At 37.0% G+C, this 17,661-nt stretch overlaps 4 protein-coding genes across 4 annotated transcripts; 1 reads left to right on the forward strand and 3 right to left on the reverse strand.

Moving 5' to 3' along the window:
- LOC18789694 lies at positions 37 to 2,142 on the reverse strand. The gene is made up of 6 exons (XM_007223064.2): positions 1,786 to 2,142; positions 1,567 to 1,672; positions 1,277 to 1,488; positions 1,164 to 1,191; positions 581 to 689; positions 37 to 290 (listed from the first exon to the last, which is right to left on the reverse strand). Exons 1-6 carry the CDS (start codon positions 2,050 to 2,052, stop codon positions 209 to 211), a joined length of 804 nt encoding a protein of 267 aa, XP_007223126.1. The 5' UTR covers positions 2,053 to 2,142; the 3' UTR covers positions 37 to 208.
- On the forward strand, positions 2,321 to 7,904 carry LOC18789577 (glutamic acid-rich protein). The gene is made up of 9 exons (XM_007222287.2): positions 2,321 to 2,613; positions 3,860 to 3,965; positions 4,718 to 5,025; positions 5,221 to 5,326; positions 5,421 to 5,777; positions 5,856 to 5,932; positions 6,014 to 6,138; positions 6,666 to 6,908; positions 7,320 to 7,904. Exons 1-9 carry the CDS (start codon positions 2,489 to 2,491, stop codon positions 7,340 to 7,342), a joined length of 1,470 nt encoding a protein of 489 aa, XP_007222349.1. The 5' UTR covers positions 2,321 to 2,488; the 3' UTR covers positions 7,343 to 7,904.
- LOC18788851 (gamma-glutamylcyclotransferase 2-3) lies at positions 8,195 to 10,561 on the reverse strand. The gene is made up of 8 exons (XM_007223461.2): positions 10,151 to 10,561; positions 9,975 to 10,051; positions 9,689 to 9,742; positions 9,443 to 9,499; positions 9,307 to 9,347; positions 9,136 to 9,207; positions 8,770 to 8,849; positions 8,195 to 8,643 (listed from the first exon to the last, which is right to left on the reverse strand). The coding sequence occupies exons 1-8, from the start codon at positions 10,464 to 10,466 to the stop codon at positions 8,564 to 8,566; spliced, it is 777 nt and encodes a 258-aa protein (XP_007223523.2). The 5' UTR covers positions 10,467 to 10,561; the 3' UTR covers positions 8,195 to 8,563.
- LOC18789956 (WAT1-related protein At1g21890) lies at positions 12,055 to 14,340 on the reverse strand. The gene is made up of 7 exons (XM_007223042.2): positions 14,052 to 14,340; positions 13,835 to 13,897; positions 13,589 to 13,705; positions 13,199 to 13,436; positions 12,915 to 13,073; positions 12,637 to 12,788; positions 12,055 to 12,538 (listed from the first exon to the last, which is right to left on the reverse strand). The coding sequence occupies exons 1-7, from the start codon at positions 14,261 to 14,263 to the stop codon at positions 12,334 to 12,336; spliced, it is 1,146 nt and encodes a 381-aa protein (XP_007223104.1). The 5' UTR covers positions 14,264 to 14,340; the 3' UTR covers positions 12,055 to 12,333.

Here is a 17,661-nt window from a genome sequence, read left to right on the forward strand (position 1 = left end):
TTCATTTCTCGCGATTGCAGCATTTAGAAATGATACTTTAGAATCAATCAATGGTTCAATTCAATAAATCAGTCACTGAAATCATGGCGCACGCTCAAGAACAAGCACTATTTACAATTATTTACATCAAATGGAAATTCTTAGAAGAAGCCAGACACACTATTGTACAGTTACAATTTGAGATTTTGCAGCGGTGGGGCATAAATCCTCACATTGCCCTCATAATCACTTTGCTTGTTGTATGCACCCCCATTGCAGCAAATTTCAATATGGCACGGCTCCTATACAATCTGCAACACAAACCAATGTGATAATCTTAAGCCTTGTAGAAGCCATTTACAAGAAAGTAGGAAATGAGATACAACCTAATCTAAAAATGTCTTTTTCCTACTTTGACAAAACATGTCATACGAAATATTCCAGGCAAATGTACATGCTATATCTTGGATACCAATTGGCGGGACCAGTGTAGGATACACCCATTTGTATGGCATCTTATGGCCAGAGGATAGCAGATAATCGCGGCTAACATTCTTTAGAGCATGCTAACACAATATTAAGTATGGCAAGAAATGCTCACCCGGTTAGAGCAAGTCCCCAGGTGGACAGGGCATAGAACAACTTCCCAGCATGCCAAATACCTAACACCTTCTCCAATTTGCTGACACCACCCATCGCTTTTGCTACAACTGCAAATTATAGATTCAGAAGTATGGGTTTAGATAGAGTCATTCTCTTCTGCCCACTAAATCATAGAGGAAGACACTGAATCTTCAAAGTCATGCCCAAGAATAATCATAATTGCAGAGATCAGACATAGAAATGAATATCTAGTTTCCAAGCTATCCCAACATTAGATTAGAGATACCAAATTTCTAGAAGGAAAGAAACAACAGAAGTTAAATTCCATTTACTCAGTTCATACATCTTATCCAAGCATATGATAGTCTAGGCAATAATCACAATGGGTAGCAAACACAAAAATATTGGCAATCGGTTTTTAATATCTACCAAAAGTATAGTTTACAAAATAGGTTGTCGATCATGTAGAAACATTTCTACCCCATAGAAAGATATCAAGTCACATAACCTATTAACAGTTTGGGGTTAAGAAATTGCAAGCAGAGAGACAGTCAATTCAGAAAGGTGTCCAAAAAACTTACTTTTCTGCAGCTCCTCTGGTGTCAAATTCTGCAATTTCAAGGAAGCAAAATTACATGAGACCAAAATGAACAATTTAAATAGCAAAAGCAAAAAGCTTTGAGTGGATAGGTACCCGAGCTTTAGGGTTTGACACAATACACTTAGCCATAAAATTGGCAATCCCATCCACCACATGCTCCTCACTAACAAGAACATAGCTTTCATTGTCAATTCCACTCCTTTCCTCAACTTTACCCGGAAGCATATCTTCCGTGACCCAAACCCACCAACTGGGTTCTTCATGGTCAACATTGATGAGAATTTCAGCTGCCTCCAAATCACTTCCTAAAACCCAAACATGGATTATAAACAAAGCTCAATGCTTTAATGGTTATATGGGCAAAATTGAAACAATTCAAATACCTGAGGCCACCTTGAAAGGAAACTGATTTTCAGATTCCTGCTTTAGAGCTCTGATTCGCGTCAAGAAGTCGTTCGAATCCACAGTAGCTACTAAGCGAGCATACAACTGAATACGAAAAATCCCAAACATACCCATTTTAGTTTGTACATCAAAATTTGAAATCTTTACACAAATTGATCAAAAGGGCATCGAATTGAATCGACCCAAAATTTGCTTACATCGGGAGGACAATCGTTCAACAAAGAAGGCGATTCGGATAGGTTTTCGAGGAGCTTGAGATTCTGCTCCAGCGAGTTTCTCAGTCGCCGATTCTCCTCTCGCAGAGCCTCCAATTCTTCGTCAGACACCACGCACTTGGCTCCCTCGTGGCCCTTGTGGTCGGCGTCATGGTGAAGGTGGTGGTGGCCGCATTCCATGGCGGTCCATGCCACGTCAGCAACCTCAAGGACCGTCTTGGCCACCTCTACAGCTCCATGTCCTCCCATCGCTATTTCTCACAAAACTGAGTTTTCGCGTTATGTCAGAGGAAGATAAACGCAACCGGGAGGGTCTTTGCTGGATTTTGGAGGCAAAGGGTAAATTCACCTAAATGCTCTTTTCAATTTGGGTTAATTTTTTTCTCAGGGACCAAATTACAATTTCGTGTAAAATCCAGTGGCCGAAAAGATATTTTAGCTCTTTCTTTCAATTATTTGCGTTATACGGCGTCGTGTATATTTGCTTTTCATTACGCAATAAGTACCGTATTGCGGTGTCAGCATATACACGGTACACAAACTCCTCACTCTTCCCCTTCCTTTGCTCCTTTGGCCCTCTACTCGCACGTTTTTAGCACAGGGAGAGAGAGGAAGCTCTTCTTCTGATACACAGACAGAGAGAGAGAGAAAGAGACAGAGAGAGAGAGACGGAGTTTGTAGTAGAATGGCGGAGGACGCGCAAGATAGCGAGAGCCCTGTGAAACAAGTGAAGCAGGAGGCGCACGATATCCAGTCCCAGATTAAGGATGCTATGCGCTCACGCGTCCCTTACTTCAAAGAACAATCCGAGTAGTCTCTCTCTCTATCTCTCTCTCTCTCTCTCTCTCTTACTGAATTTGTTTTCTTTTTGAATAAATTTAGTGAAAATAAATATTACTGATTTTTATTTATTTATTCCAGATATGTGTTTATGAGAACTCTTTAGGATTGGTTTTCTTTCTACTGCAAGCTTGTGTATGTTTTTAGTTTTTAATTATGCGTGTTATGGATTTGATTAAGAGCCATTGTGTGGATGCAAGTGTTTCTAAGTGTATGGTGCTGTTTGCAATGTGTTTTGTGTTCATAGTGCCTGTATGTTCAGTTGTTTTGTTTAGGGTTTTGAAGCTTCAGAGTGTTCTACACACTCTATGCTTTATTTGGGTCATAGAAAAGCAAGTCACCGGTGAGAGGCAAACTCTGCATTTGGGCAAAGTGAAGCACACCCTACACTGACATATTTAATCATTCTCTTAAAAAACTACACAAAGCAAAATTATTTTGTTGACAACCGAGAAAGCAACTCAAACAGAGTCAATTACTTCATCTGCCTACCAACATACCACAATCCGCCAATGTCATAATCCAACTGTAAGAGTTGTTCCAGTTGTTTCCCACTGCAATGATTATCAAATTCTTTAATGTCTTTTGACCTAATTTGTATGGTTCATACTTGCCTTTCTTTATCGGATTGAAACCCTAACCGTTGAAACCCCAAAATGAGTTCCAAGAATTCAAATCGCAGTGTTTTTTTAATTGTTATTTATTACTTATTTTTAATCTGGGTAGTGTCAAATATTGAAATAGGTTTGATTTTTTGGGTAACCCCTTGCTGTTCTTCATTCACTTGCTTACCTTGTGCTCAACTTCTATGACCACATTGCGAAATTCCTCTTCCCAATCGCCACTTGATCGCAATGGTTCCCTCACTGTAAATTTGATCGAAATGGTTTCAAAGGGAAGCACAAGAAGCAATGTAGTTCCCTTGAAACTTCAAAATGAAGTTGAAGTGCTTGTACGTTTAGGTTAGATGAACTTGTGGATTTAGGGTTTACTTACTTCTTTTAGGTCTGCATATAACCCAAACATCAGGTTTTCTTGAAATGTTTAATGGTTATGTCATTAATGCATTTAGCAATTTGTTCAGTTATTTATGTTCATTAAAATTGAAATGGATGAATTTAATTTAAACATTCTTGTTACTCCATCATTAGTGGCTTGAGCATGTTAGAGCTGCCCATGGTCAGATTATTTATTACAATTTTATTTTGAAATGCAGTTCTTTGACTTTTGAGGGCGTCCGAAGATTGTTAGAGAAAGACTTGGGGTTGGAGACATTTGCATTGGATGTGCACAAAAGATTTGTCAAAGAACACTTGGTGGAGGTAATATTGAAACTCATTGGTCTCATTTAGTAAGACTATTGACTGTCTTGTTAAGTTTTCGATGGAAACGTTTTCTGGATTGGAAATATTTTATAGATGTTAAGTTTCTTCGATGTTTGTTTGAATGGAAATTTTCTTTTGTAGAAAACTTTCTGAGATTCATGAACATTTAGTTTTTCTCTAGTATGTTTCTTTGACCAAAACAGAATAAAAAAAGTACACTAGAAGTTTACAAATTTTGGGAGTCTCAGCTTGTTTTGACAGAAAAGTTTTCCAATATGGTAATATACTTTTTTTTGGTTACAAAAACTTTAGTCACTAATTTTTTATGTTGTTTGGTGTGTTCTACAAAACTACCATGTGGAACACATTTTTCCTCGATTGTTTTGTTGATGGATTTAACTCAGTTTTCCTAACAAAACTAAGGAAATGCTCACATGCCTGGGAAGTTTCATGTCAGAAAATTTGTTTCAGTTCAAATAAATGTCAGAGTTTTTTTCTGACTCAGAGATTTTCTTTAGAAATATCTTTTGGGCCGGCCAGGCCCATTCAATCGCTAAAACCAAAATTTCCATATTCCCATGAGCTCTGGAAATGCTATTTTCCCTTTTGTTGTGGTTTGTATACCTCTTCTGTTATTTAATTTGTTTTGTTATTAATTGTTCTAGTAACTTTTTTTAGTCAGAGTCCAAATATTTCTCGTGTTCCAACATGTCATCTCTTCGTTGCATTTATTCTATTTGAAATGCTAGTGCTTAGAAGGTGCTGGTGATGACAATACCTCAAAGAGTTCTGGGGAGACTGATGAAAAAAGTATAATTAAAGGGGAAGCAGCAGAATCTCCTGAAGGGTATAAGTCGAATAAAGATGTAAAGGAAACTTACTCAGAAGATGAGGAGAAAATGGAAGACTCTCCTGTAATGGGCCTTCTAGCAGGGAATAAAACAGCCAAATCTGGAACTGAGGAAACTAAAAGCACCAAAAGCAAAAAGGCTCCAAGTGAGACTGTGATAAAGTCAGCCCTTAGAAAAAGAGTTTCTTATATCAAAGCTAATTCCGAGTATGCTGCTTCTTCCTGTGAACTGATTATCAGCTATTGCTTTCTATTGCATTAGTATACTGATTCTTCATGCATGTTCTTTCTCTTTTTTGCTTTTGATTTGCATTGGTGTCTATTTGATGTTAATTTTCCATGTGATTATGCTTTGATTAAGTACTCATAATTTATCCCCTCTCTCTCTCCCTCTCTCTGCAGGAAGATTACTATGGCTGGACTTCGCAGACTTTTGGAGGAAGATCTTAAGCTTGAGAAATATACTCTTGATCCCTGTAAGAAGTTTATCAATGAGCATTTAGACAAGGTGAGATAAATTTCTATTGAGGCATCATGAAATTCTGGAAGTGGTGCGTATATTCATTGTTGTTGTCCTTTTCTACAAATATCTTGTTTTTCAGGTTCTAGAATCTTGTGAAATTTCTGAACCTGCGCCTGTCAAAAAAAATGTTAAGAAGAGTGTTCAGAGAAAAGCATCTACCAAGGTCAGAAGCGATGAGAGTTCTGGCTCTTCGGATAATGAAAGTGATGAGGAAGAAGATGAAGTAAAACCTAGAAACAAAAGTGTTCCAAAAGGAAAGATGCAGAACTCTAATGATCTGAAGAAACGGAAAAGAATGGCTAATGAGACAAATATCTCTGGAAAGAAGCGCATCAAACCTTCTGAAACAGAACCAGAGGACAAAAGTGATGCAGAAGTCAGTGGAAATGTCTCTGAAGATGATCGGTCTCAGTCATCTGCCGAAAAACCTGTCAAGGTAATTACTTAGTATATTTCTGAACCTTAAAAGTAAGTTTTATCTTTCATATATTCTTACTGTTTTAACTAATTGTAGAAGAAAGAAGTTTCAACACCTGCATATGGGAAACGTGTGGAGCACCTAAGATCAGTTATTAAAGCATGTGGAATGAGGTTTTTCATCTTTGACTCTCTATTTATAAAACTTTCACCTTCGTCATTGTTACCATTATGATTTTTATGTCTGTCATACAGCGTTGCCCCTTCAGTTTACAAGAAAGTCAAGCAGGTGCCTGAGAGCAAACGTGAAGCTCACCTGATAAAGGAGTTGGAGGAGATACTCTCTAAAGAAGGATTATCTGCACATCCCACTGAGAAAGGTGAGTATTGAAATGTAGCCTTTGGTGGTGATCCTTGGAAACTGTAGATATGAGTTGATCTAGTTTAGACATTCAAGATAGTACAGCAAGGAATTTTCTCAGTTGTTGAAGTTTGGCAGCTTACCTAGGGGTCTTTTCATCTGGAAATTTGGGTTAGGGGATTAACATGGGTGTTGTGATACACAGTGCTCCATCAAGTCTTTGAGAGGGGCAAATCATAATCCTTCGTTAATCCTTATCATCATTCACATGTATGGCAATGCGGTTCCCATGGATGGCATCGGTTTCTGTGGATAAGGATGAGCTCTGAATGGTTTAAGGACTGATAGCATAACGAACTTGCATATATTGATTCTTGAGTAGACAAGGAAATATGATGAGTGCATTCAATATCATCTAAAAAACTTCAAATGTATCATGGGAAGGGAAATTTTGTGGTCTTAGGTCTTGTTATTCACTGTGATTGTTACTACTTCCTCACTTGCTCATACTTGTAAAGATTGATATCTCCTGTCCTCTTATTTCAGAAATCAAAGAAGTCAAAAAGAAAAAGGAAAGGGCAAAAGAACTTGAAGGCATTGACATGAGCAATATTGTAACTAGTTCACGTAGAAGGTCCACAACTAGTTTTGTACCTCCACCAAAGCCCAAAATACCAGTTGATAGTGATTCTGAAGATTCTGAAGATACAGCTGATGACAATGATGAAGAAGAGAATGAGGTTGAAGACGAGGACAATGGTAATAGTGATAACAACCATAGTGATGAGGGTAAGTGTTAAGTTCATAAATATGTCATGCGCTACCTATAATAAATGACAGCTAGGGCTATGAGGATGAGAATTTTCTAATTTACGGTGCTTCTGCAATGTTATCCATGCAATTCATTACACACTTACAGAGGTCAAAGCATAGGATATATTGATTATAGACTACGCATGCAGGGAAGAACTACATTGAACTGATTAAACTTTAGCAAAAGAGGAAAATTTAACCCTGTTTTCCTTACATTGGGCAGATTAAACTTGTATCGGAAAGTCATAAATACAAGTTTAAATGTTTATCTTGGTGGGATTAGTATATGTTGTACTGTGCTGTCGATCTATTCTATGTTAGTCTTTGAGTTGATTTCTTTACCTAACATCATGGGTTTCTGACCAAGTCTTCCCTGTATTTATGCAGATGATGCTGATGACAGTGATTAAATTCTGCATAAGCAGATTTGCAGAATACTAGCACAGGAGATTTAGTTTTAAATTATTATTGTACAATGTAGAATCAATATAGCTTTATGTGATATTTCTTAAGGGTGGGGGACTAAATAGCAGTGATGAAGTGGCACTGATAACTTTCAGTTAAATTAGCTATCAATAGTTGTGCTGTCGGGAAAATGGTATTAGTTGTGTTCTATGTTTATTAATTTGTTTGCTGGCCCCATTTTGATTAGACTTACCACCAAAACAACTCCTTGCACGCAGAAGTAGGGATTATTTTCTCAGCAAATTGGTGTGTCCGGGTGGTTAAAAAAGCCATCCATCTTGCTGGAGTTGCTAAAGCTATTTTTTCAGAGTTGGATAGATCTTACTTGAGGAGCATCAAACAAGCTTGTTTGACAACTTCATCTGCGTGTGATGATATGGATTTGACTTCTTGGTTTCCCTTTTGATGTTATTTACACTTCTGTAATGTTCTGTTTACTGTATTTGAATTGGAATATTGATAGTTACCAGGGTTAATGTGAAATGCAAGCTGTCTGATTTACTTTTAGCTTTGATTCTCCATGCTAATGGAATGATTGACCATTTCCAGTTAATAAATTTCTCATGGACACTGCTAGGCCTGCAGGGGGCTTGATGCAAAATCAGAGAGTGAGTTCATGGAAAGGATCTTTTTCTCCTGCTTGGGATTTACATTAGTATCTAACAGTGTTACTAGGATCAGAAACCCTAGAAGCAAATGACCCAATTGACCACATTGGGCAGGTTGTAAACTGGTTTTTACGGTGAGATTGGAGGCTGTAAATCGGTTAAATACATTTCGAGTTGACATACAGAAGGTCAAGTGAAACTCATATCCAGTAATCTATTTGTGAATAGAACTGTCGCACTGTAAATTTACACTCAAACGGGTAGTGAACCTTGGCAACGTAGAATTGTCAAGCTAACTGTCCTTCTCATGGTCCATGGGAGCCCTTCAATTTAACTGTCATTCAACAGTTTCTACTAATTGGATGACTCCCGTCACGTCTAACAATTCAACATGAACAAGAGTTTAGAAATGAGGAATTGAGGATGATGGATATCACAGTGCCATCCAGAATTAATCAACAAAGGTTACACAAAAAATCAGTTTCCTAACAGATTCATATATGAATAATTGCTCTGTTGGAGGACCTGTGAAATCAATACGCTTCTTTGTTCATGGCTTCATGTTGAAGTCAGCTCCCTCTCTGAAAGGATGCGCCTCACTTCGCTTGCAAGATCCATTACATGAGCGTCTTTGCATCCTGTGACAGGAAAAATTAGAGGGGAAAAAAGGCGAGTGAAGAAAGACAAACTTATTTTGATGAAGAGTAGCATACAAACCTAAAATGACTGAATAAATAAATTTTGGGGCACCAAAATAACCTTACCAAATTGAAGAAGGGCCTCTTCAAGTTGGAACAGGTAGTCTCTATTAGGCCCTGAGGGGCCTTCAGCTTGAATAATTTGTCTGCAGATATATGGGAAAGGATGCAGTGTGGTCAATGCCATATTTTGTTATGATTTAAACTGATTAAGGACTTAGCCATACAGATAATTACTTAATTAGCTATCTGATAATCCAGAATTTCAACAAAACAGACTTCAAATAAAAAGCCATCATAATATAGAGGCAAGATGCTCCTAGTTCCATTTATGTCTTGAGTATTTAGAATCAAAAGTTAATCAAATAAGGGTTGATAGATATTTTCTGCTACATCAATCGAAATGCGCATGAACAGATGAAAGTTACATACTTGGCAATCTCTTCAATGGATGCAGGGCCCAAATAGTTCACATTATGTTTCTTGTCTGGAGAGGCAATGTATCTACATAGCGACAGTGTCAGTTCTGATCTGGTTGGATTAAACGCAAATACAAAACATGAATGAAGGTGCAGAAAGTTCTTGGTCACTTTTGCTACTTACACCATTACATCTGAAACAGCTGGAGTTGTAGCATTTGGCTCCTGAAATAAATTCCAGTATGTTAAAAGACAAGAATGATAAAAATTCTGGAGGACACACCAATGATCATAAAGGGATCTCTATCTATTAGACTTACGGTGAAGAAATCAAGATAAGCCTTCTTGTCATACTGCTTCTCCCTCACTTCTAAATACTGTGAATTGGAACGAAAAGACAAAGCGAAAAAGCATTGGAATCTTGAACAATTTTATTAAAGTAAATGCAGTCACACAAAAGCATAAGAACATACACACACGCACAGCACAAAGAGAGCAACAGATTATGAACTAGCACAAGAACCCAATTACAATCAAGATAAATTTTTTAAGATACAAGACTCTACCGTTAAAGCAACTTCTTGATCTTCCTTATTTGAGATCCTGTAGGCAACTCCCCACTACAAACTCACAAAACAAAAGAAATTAATAATAAACTTATATGCTTGGTCTCATTTGATAATTTCAAAATCATATAATGAAATGACTACAGCATCCTATTATATAGGGAGACATGTAAAACAAGCTCTGATTTTTATGATCATATCATTGATCAGCAGACTAATAGAAAATTAAAATGACCAGATTGACAAAAATCTGAATGTGGGAATTGAAGTTGTTGAAAAAACTTACACAAACTTCTCCCTCTGCAGGTTCCAATGTCACTGTTCTTCCTGGATACTCAGGCGTCCCTCTGTGGTCCGTACTGCCTAACAGGAACAAACCCACCAAAGAAAACATGAACAGATTGAAAAATTCATCAACTCACACTGTCACAAACACACACACAGAGAGAGAGAGAGAGAGACCTTGGTAGAAGACACGGCGATAGCCTTTGATGAAGCCGACGAGGCGCTCATCGTAGTTAAAACCAGCCTTCCAGATAAGAGAGCCATACCCAAATACCCACATCATTTTTGAGCTTTTCCAATCCAATTTCTTTCTCAACTCTTCACTTCCTCCACAACCGGAGTGGGCCACAGTGAGTTGGGTCTTCTCTTCTCTAGAGAAAAGCTGATGCGTTTTTGTTTTTGTTCTGTTTTTTTGGGTAAATAAAGCTGATGCGATTGGAGGACACAGTGGAGTAGGAATAAAGAGAGACCTGGTTATCAGCGCCTGCGCCATGTTGTTTGTCTACTCTCTCTCCAATCTCATTTCTAGTTACCCACAATTGAAAATTGCCATGTTCTTCTTGCATATGTAAAATATGGTACACATGTCATTTTGTATATAGTATGTTCTAATATATGGTATGATGAAAAAATCAATTAATCAGTGATAACATGACAAGTGCTAGCAAGACTTGCGTGTGTGCGTGAGTGACTGTTGGTTACATATGTTATTTTGTACGTAGTATGTTTAAAAAATTATACGAGGAAATTAAAAAGCAAAACCAAGTAATCATATCATAACATGATAAGTTGTGCCAACTATAGTATTCTATGCGTGCTAATTACTATTGTCAACTGCTGATGCATTGTGAGACTCACTTGTATAAGTTGACAACCACTCACACTCTTCTAATTTTCTCCTTTCATTATTGGCCACTTGGGTTTAAAACACTTTCATGGTAGGCCGAGGTCGGCCAATTTCGGAGCTTCAATTGGGCTGTGTGTTTGTGGGGTTTTTGCTATATATTTTTTCGACATGGCCTTCAATGGTCTTCACACCCTTAAGTTCACCATACATAAATTGAAGGCTTTATTATTGTTTTGTCCTTAAAGGACGTTTGATCTCAATTTACTTCATGAAATTAAAATTTTCTCACTTAACTCTTAGAATTGCTTAAACTTTCTCACTTTACCTCTTTCGTCCACAAAACCGTAAGTACGCTGATGTAGTATAGGCATTTTAGTAATTGTAGCTTTTCTATATTCTACGCCCCCTCTTTTCCTTGATCATCATCATCATCAAACGCAAACCCCGATTCTAATTTTGTTTGATGGGCTCAATCCACCATATTCAATTGGGTTTTTCTTTTTTATTGAAATTGAAGGAAAGTGAAGAGGGAAGTGGGGGCAGCGAGAGGGGGAGGGGAGGGGAGTGGGGTGGCGAGTCTGGGTTGGGTGCTTTGGGGATAGGGGTGACCGAAGAGGGAAGATGGAGGTGAGGGCTGGTGAGATGACAGGGAGAGAAAGAAAGGGAAAAGGAGGTTTGTTAACCCAAAAAAAATTATAAAATATTTAAAATCTGTTATTTATATTTAATTTGAATTTTAAAGTTTTGTATTATAAAAATATCCATATCACTTCAGCACACTTAACGATTTGTGGACATAAATAAACAAAAGTGGTAAAGTGAGAAAATTTCAGTAATTTTTAAAGATTATGGGAGTTAAGTGAGAAAATTTTTGTTTAAAGGGGTAAAGTGAGACCGAACTAGCGTTCGTTCTAGGGGGTAAAATAATAATTAAGCCTAAATGGAATATTTAAGGAGCAAATCAAAATGGCAAAAAAAAGATCAAGATTAACCTTAAAGCTCTAGCATATAGATTGTTTTTGTTTTTTCACCAAATAACACTTTTAATCGATACAGTTTGTAACGTTTTCTACCTTTGTCTTTATGGTTAAAAACATGGATGAGCTTATCCTGTTGCAAAACCTTAACCTTCTCAGTTATAATGAGCACAAACTCTTGGGAGATAAACTAAAACAAAAGAACAAATTGAAAGAAGGTCTATTAAAAAGAGAGTTGAATAATAGAGGCAAAGATGTAGGCAAACATAGAAGTAGTAGGATATACATATATATTTCTCACATTCTCAAAGGTACAGTCAAAAAGTACACAAGTCTCTCATTTGTTTTTATGAGGCGATTTGATGGTAAATCCACCCTTTGTTACAAAGGCGATCAAATCCGAGTTTTATCCCTTACAATTACCTTATACAAATTTCCTGCAGTAGGGAAAAAAAAAATAACGGAAAAGAAAATACAGTCTCACTTAATGAGATCTTGAAAATTTTAAACCTCTGTAGGAATTAATCTTGGACATATTAGCATGATTCTTGTGCTTTAATTGGAACCTTGATGAAGTCCCCTGGAGGTCCAGTACCATCAGTTTTGTTATCAACAGTGACTGGTAGTTCAAGAGCAACAACTTTCTCATCTTCGATCAACAGTGAGGAGGCTGTGGGATCTTTGCTTTTCCCCCAAACAACAGCATAGAGGCCAATGACTATGAGAATAGTTCCAAGTATGCTGCACCACAACAAGATCGTGCACCATTAAGCACAAGAGAGTACATAATATATTTGCCCTAAAAACCCACATGCATATATTGATGTATATATCTATACCTTCCAAGGTGGATTTGCTCGGCTAAAATGATGGCGGCTAGGGCGGCGGTGATGATCATGGCCAGCGGGCTAAACGCTGTCACGAAAACTGGACCTTGTTCCTTCATCACGACACCTTGCACGTAATATGCAATTCCAGAGCAAACCACCCCCTAATCACAATATAATTAAGATTCATTTTGTCAAACATCTTTCCAAAAACCCAATAAGGGAATTGCTTGTATTTATTTAACTTGTTATAAACGCTTGTAATAATATGATGAAATATTGGTACTCACAGAGTAACCAGCAGCAAGTAGCCTGGAGTCCCAGCCTATAACCCAAACACTCATGTTGTGTTCAAGTATGAACGTGGCTACGGCACCTTCCAATGCACCCATTAAGCATATCAAAGCAGTGAGAGAGAGCTCTGCTGGGTATAGCTTTAGCGTAAACGACTGCACCAAACACAAAAAATAATATTCAAATTAGTTCATATTATGAACATTTGAGTCTAGCTAGCTGGCCAGCCAACCTAACAATGAGGTGCTAAAAAATACACAATCCTTTGCTAGATACTCACTTGTAGGATGAAGAAACCAGACCAACCACAGCAACGGGCTAGGAGCATGAAAGTGCCGGTGATCCAATGTTGTTCAGTGGATAAAGCGGTGGTGTTGTGGTGGCTTTGTGTTTGTCCCCTTATGATTTCGACAATAGGACCTTTGTACCATGTCATCACCATTGCTCCCATGACCGTGATTACAGTTCCGATCACCTTTGCTACACTTGGGATCTTCTTGAAATTGATTTTTTCTAACCTAAATAATGAGAGAATGATAAAGTGATTAAATTGATAATCTATGAAAAAGGTAAGTAATCTCAATTGCATTCATTAATTGAGTTCAACAGTTCAATATTGCTAGTGCATATGCCTTAGATGAATATGAGATGAAAGTATATCAACTTTTACCTGAAAAGAAGTGCAAAAATAAAGGTAATGGCAGGGAGAATATTAGCAGTGGCAGATGCAAATGTTGCTGAGGTGTATGTCATTCCCACAAAGTATAAATTCTGAGCAAACACTGGCCTGCGGGTAGTGATCACATTTAAAACAAAGTTAGCTATTACCTTAAACATACAGTCCACATGCAAATTAATATTCATTATTTTTTTTGGAGTTGCGTATAACAAAATGCTACATGTTCTAGTGGCTTACTCGAGAAAACCAAGCACCATTATTCTTAGGAAGATCGGTAGGGTCAGTTTTGGCCTTATTTTCCTGCCAAAATAGTTGAAAATGATAAGTTTAAATAGCATCATAATTATAAATAAATAAATAAATAAATATATATATATATATATATATATATTACACGCATGCATGTCTCTTTGTGGAAGAGAAGAGATGAAGGAAAAGAGAGAAATATAGAGACCGTTCAAGAACAAGTGCGAATGGGGCAATCACAACCACGGCAATCAAATGCCTGTACACAGCAAGGACAAAGTGGCTCATGCCACGCTTCAAACCAACCATGCTGATAATGTACATGCCTGCATACCCAAATTGCAAAGAGATCATAGCCAAGTAAGGCTTTATCTTGTAAAGAAATAGAGCTAATTTTCCCTTTGCAATTTGGTCTCCCATTTTCGATTTCTCTATGTCACTCACTCTCTCTCTCTCTGAGCTTCTTCTAGTACTAGTTTTCTAACAATATACTAGTACTTGTCTGAGCTTGCCAACACTAAAATGAGAATGCCCTTTTATAGAACCCAAAAAGCAGAAAATATAAATTATGACAAGGCTAGCTGTTTCTTCTTCCTACATGTCCAAGAGCACTAATATTTTGGATTATCTTATCCATTAACAATATATTTTAAAAAAAACCCTAATCCAAGCAATTACAGTCCTTGTAGACTCTTATGTGGATTCCTATACGAAAATAGATGTAAGGGCTCTTTTTATTGGGGTCCTACAAGCAATAAGTCATAATTTGGATCCTTCATCTGAAAAAAGGTTGCCTACGTTATCAATCTTGTTCCTCAATCCATGGGAGAATTTCTGCGAACCATGACTAATTTGAATATCAATCTCAATTTGGGGTTAAGTGAAGAAATATTTGGTAATTCCAATGCTTTGATTCAATTGCCTCCACATTTTTAACATTCAATTTTAGACCAATTCAATGGTTCATATATAGGTCACATTTTGGATTTATTTTCGTGTAATATTTGGAGATAATTGGGGGATTCATGTGATATGATGAATTAGAAATTTTGTTTGATTAAATTTTGGTCCCAAGGGCTTGGATCTACAAAGTACAAACTGAGAGTATCATTGTCAGCATTCACCATGAGACTCACTCACTACACGTTTGCATATGGATTATGAGCTTATTTCTTTTTCCCTTTTTTTGTTGGTTTTTTGGCTTTTTATTTGTTTGTGGAAAGTGGGGATGCAAATGAAATATAGAATTAGTGGTGTTGCTTGATGAGGTATGAAAGCAAGAGGGTTTCCAATGTGGTGGTGGTGAAGCAAATGGGTGCTATTAAGAGTGGCCACCACTTGAAAGACATGGCCAAGAGGAGCTCACTGTTTATTTGGGAGTTAACAAAGTGTGAAAATGTAAATTGGTATAGATTGCTCATGAGTGGAGAACCACACATTCCTATAAAATTAATTAATCACCAAATCAAAGTGTTTTGCATAAAGAGATGATCTTCTAGATATGTTTCTTGTGATGTAATTACCAAACATGAGTGGTAATCGAAACAATTAATCTTCTTCCAACTACTTCAATTAATCCTTTTATAAAAATAGTTTAAAATGGTAATTATAATTAAGATATATCTAATTATATATATCCATCTTTCTTTCATCATTGTGATTGAAAACTAAGTTTCTTATTGGCAATGTTTGTGGGCTGTCTATTCATTCTTTAACAAAGCATATACGAGCCCTTTGAATGGCTTCAAATATATGGATGATAAGATGTCTAGTGATCTTGTTGCTGTATGTCTCTGTGTGTGTGTGTCACTAGATATTAGGTAGGAATAAGAATATGAAACGAAAGCATAATTGTACTAAAACATTTTGGATATCATGTTTGTGCCATTATTTATTGTTTGTCTATAAAGATCATCCCCTTTTTAATGAAACTATGCTTAACGCATAACGTGGTAGCTTGTGGGGCTGTTGGACCTGTCACATAGATAATCTGATTATGATACCATATTAGAACGTCAACATCCAACTCAAAACTAATTGGCAATGGATGAAGAGGCTTAAAATCTCGTAAGGTCTTAAGCAACTTCCATCTTTCGATTTTACTAAGTTCATTCAAACAGATCCACTGTAAAGACTTTTTCTTCTTCTTCTACTACTATCCTAAATCACTTGATGGTTGAAATTTGATGAAGATAAGAATAAAAGTGAAAAAGCAAAAGAAATATGTGTACAATTTTTCTTAGTGCTGTTGGATTTTTTTAATAGTTTACAACGAAGGAGTTGGACTGTCAATCACATAGAATACTGTTTGACTCTAAATAACGTTTGGATTTGTTTGATTCAACCTAAAGAGATTTAGATGTTTGGCAACTTGGGTTGTTTTTGTTTTGCTTCTTTAAAGATTGTTAAGTTTTAAAGAAAAAAGGACATACATGCGAATTGTGTGGAGGATGTGAATTTCCTCCTTTGTGGTCATATTGGTGCGGTATGCGCTGTCTCTGGTTTCTTTGTGGCGACGGTGGCTCGGTTTTGTATTTTGTTTTGATTTTGTATGGGGAAGATTTGTTATACTACTGTTCTGATTCTTAGTTTAATCTTCCTTGTACTTGTGGTACTTTGTTTTTTGTATTGGCATTTTCGGCCTTGTATTCTCTATTTGTTTCCTTCTTATTTTTAAAATTTTAATGAACTTTGATTGAAAAAAAAAGAAAAGAAAAGGGGACATACATGCATGTAAGTATATTTTTGGGCTACATTCATCAACAGGTGGGTTGGTGTGTAATTGTTGAAACAGAAACGCAACTAATAAATCCAAAAAAAAAAAATTAATGATAAAATCGTGGATGGCATGTTTTGTGAATGCTTAACTACTATTTACCCATGAAATGAAATATGAAACTAATGGAAGGGAAACAAATTAATTCCAACAAATGGTCAAGTAGGTGCTTTCGTACTTGGATCCCAACCACAACTCAAGCTTGGTGGAATCATACCTCACAAATAGGAATTCAAGCACTCAAGTTTAAAAAGAAATGTACGGACAATAGGAGGAGGGTGACTGTCTCAATCGAAAAAATTCTTATGCGTGATGGCAGCACACTATTCTATGTGTCTGACATGTTGGTATGATGTTACTACGAATTCATTCAAATTATAACAGGCGAACACTCATTAATATTGTATGTCAAATTTGAGGTTTATCAAGTGTGAATATTTGTGAATATGTTATAATACTTTGAGTACATTTTTGCATTTTACGTATATCAGCATGTCACGAAAGTATATCAGCATGTCACGAAATGTTGCAATCGTGTAAGAAAATGTCTCACTCATGACAAGGTGTTCCACTTTTGTTTGTAGGCTGTGGGTTGTAAGCACACACAACAAAACACAGACTTTAAATCTGGTACCTTGATGAGGACACATTGTACGGGAACACCACCTGATGCTGTGGTCTGCAAAAGCCTCTCAGCGAATCGCCTGATCTGAGGGTGCAGGAGGGAAAGAGCGATGGAGATGTGGCCACGTGGCAGAATTGGAATTGACTAAGACCGCTTCGTTCCGTGGTTTGATAAGCACGGAACCATACGGAACGATACGTGGCATTTATTTAATACTTCAATTTTCTCTGTCTACGCGGCGCAACATATATGTTGCTTCAAGGAGTGCTTTGGTGGGGGATGGAAGCATGCAGTGCAAGATGATGTAATTGCAATTAGCTAGTGTTTGTTTAGGTGAGGGCGCCTCCTTTGTCTTTTCCCAATCATTTCCAAGAATATTAATTTATAGCTGAATGCCCATGAATAACGTAATTGAAA

Source organism: Prunus persica, chromosome G1 (assembly GCF_000346465.2).
Source record: "Prunus persica cultivar Lovell chromosome G1, Prunus_persica_NCBIv2, whole genome shotgun sequence".
In the NCBI taxonomy this organism is placed as follows: Eukaryota; Viridiplantae; Streptophyta; class Magnoliopsida; order Rosales; family Rosaceae; genus Prunus; species Prunus persica.

Coding starts and splice junctions, on each gene's coding strand:
- LOC18789694 (XM_007223064.2), bottom strand. CDS start 2,052: ATGGGAGGACATGGAGCTGTAGAGGTGGCCAAGACGGTCCTTGAGGTT. Junction 1,489..1,566: donor TCCTTTCAAGGTGGCCTCAG/GTATTTGAATTG, acceptor TTTGGGTTTTAG/GAAGTGATTTGGAGGCAGCT. Junction 1,192..1,276: donor TGTCAAACCCTAAAGCTCGG/GTACCTATCCAC, acceptor TTGAAATTGCAG/AATTTGACACCAGAGGAGCT.
- LOC18789577 (XM_007222287.2), top strand. CDS start 2,489: ATGGCGGAGGACGCGCAAGATAGCGAGAGCCCTGTGAAACAAGTGAAG. Junction 2,614..3,859: donor TACTTCAAAGAACAATCCGA/GTAGTCTCTCTC, acceptor TTTGAAATGCAG/TTCTTTGACTTTTGAGGGCG. Junction 5,026..5,220: donor TATATCAAAGCTAATTCCGA/GTATGCTGCTTC, acceptor CTCTCTCTGCAG/GAAGATTACTATGGCTGGAC.
- LOC18788851 (XM_007223461.2), bottom strand. CDS start 10,466: ATGGCGCAGGCGCTGATAACCAGGTCTCTCTTTATTCCTACTCCACTG. Junction 10,052..10,150: donor TCGCCGTGTCTTCTACCAAG/GTCTCTCTCTCT, acceptor TGTTCCTGTTAG/GCAGTACGGACCACAGAGGG. Junction 9,500..9,688: donor ATCAAGAAGTTGCTTTAACG/GTAGAGTCTTGT, acceptor TCCAATTCACAG/TATTTAGAAGTGAGGGAGAA.
- LOC18789956 (XM_007223042.2), bottom strand. CDS start 14,263: ATGGGAGACCAAATTGCAAAGGGAAAATTAGCTCTATTTCTTTACAAG. Junction 13,706..13,834: donor ATGGTGCTTGGTTTTCTCGA/GTAAGCCACTAG, acceptor CACTACCCGCAG/GCCAGTGTTTGCTCAGAATT. Junction 13,437..13,588: donor ATTTTTGCACTTCTTTTCAG/GTAAAAGTTGAT, acceptor CTCATTATTTAG/GTTAGAAAAAATCAATTTCA.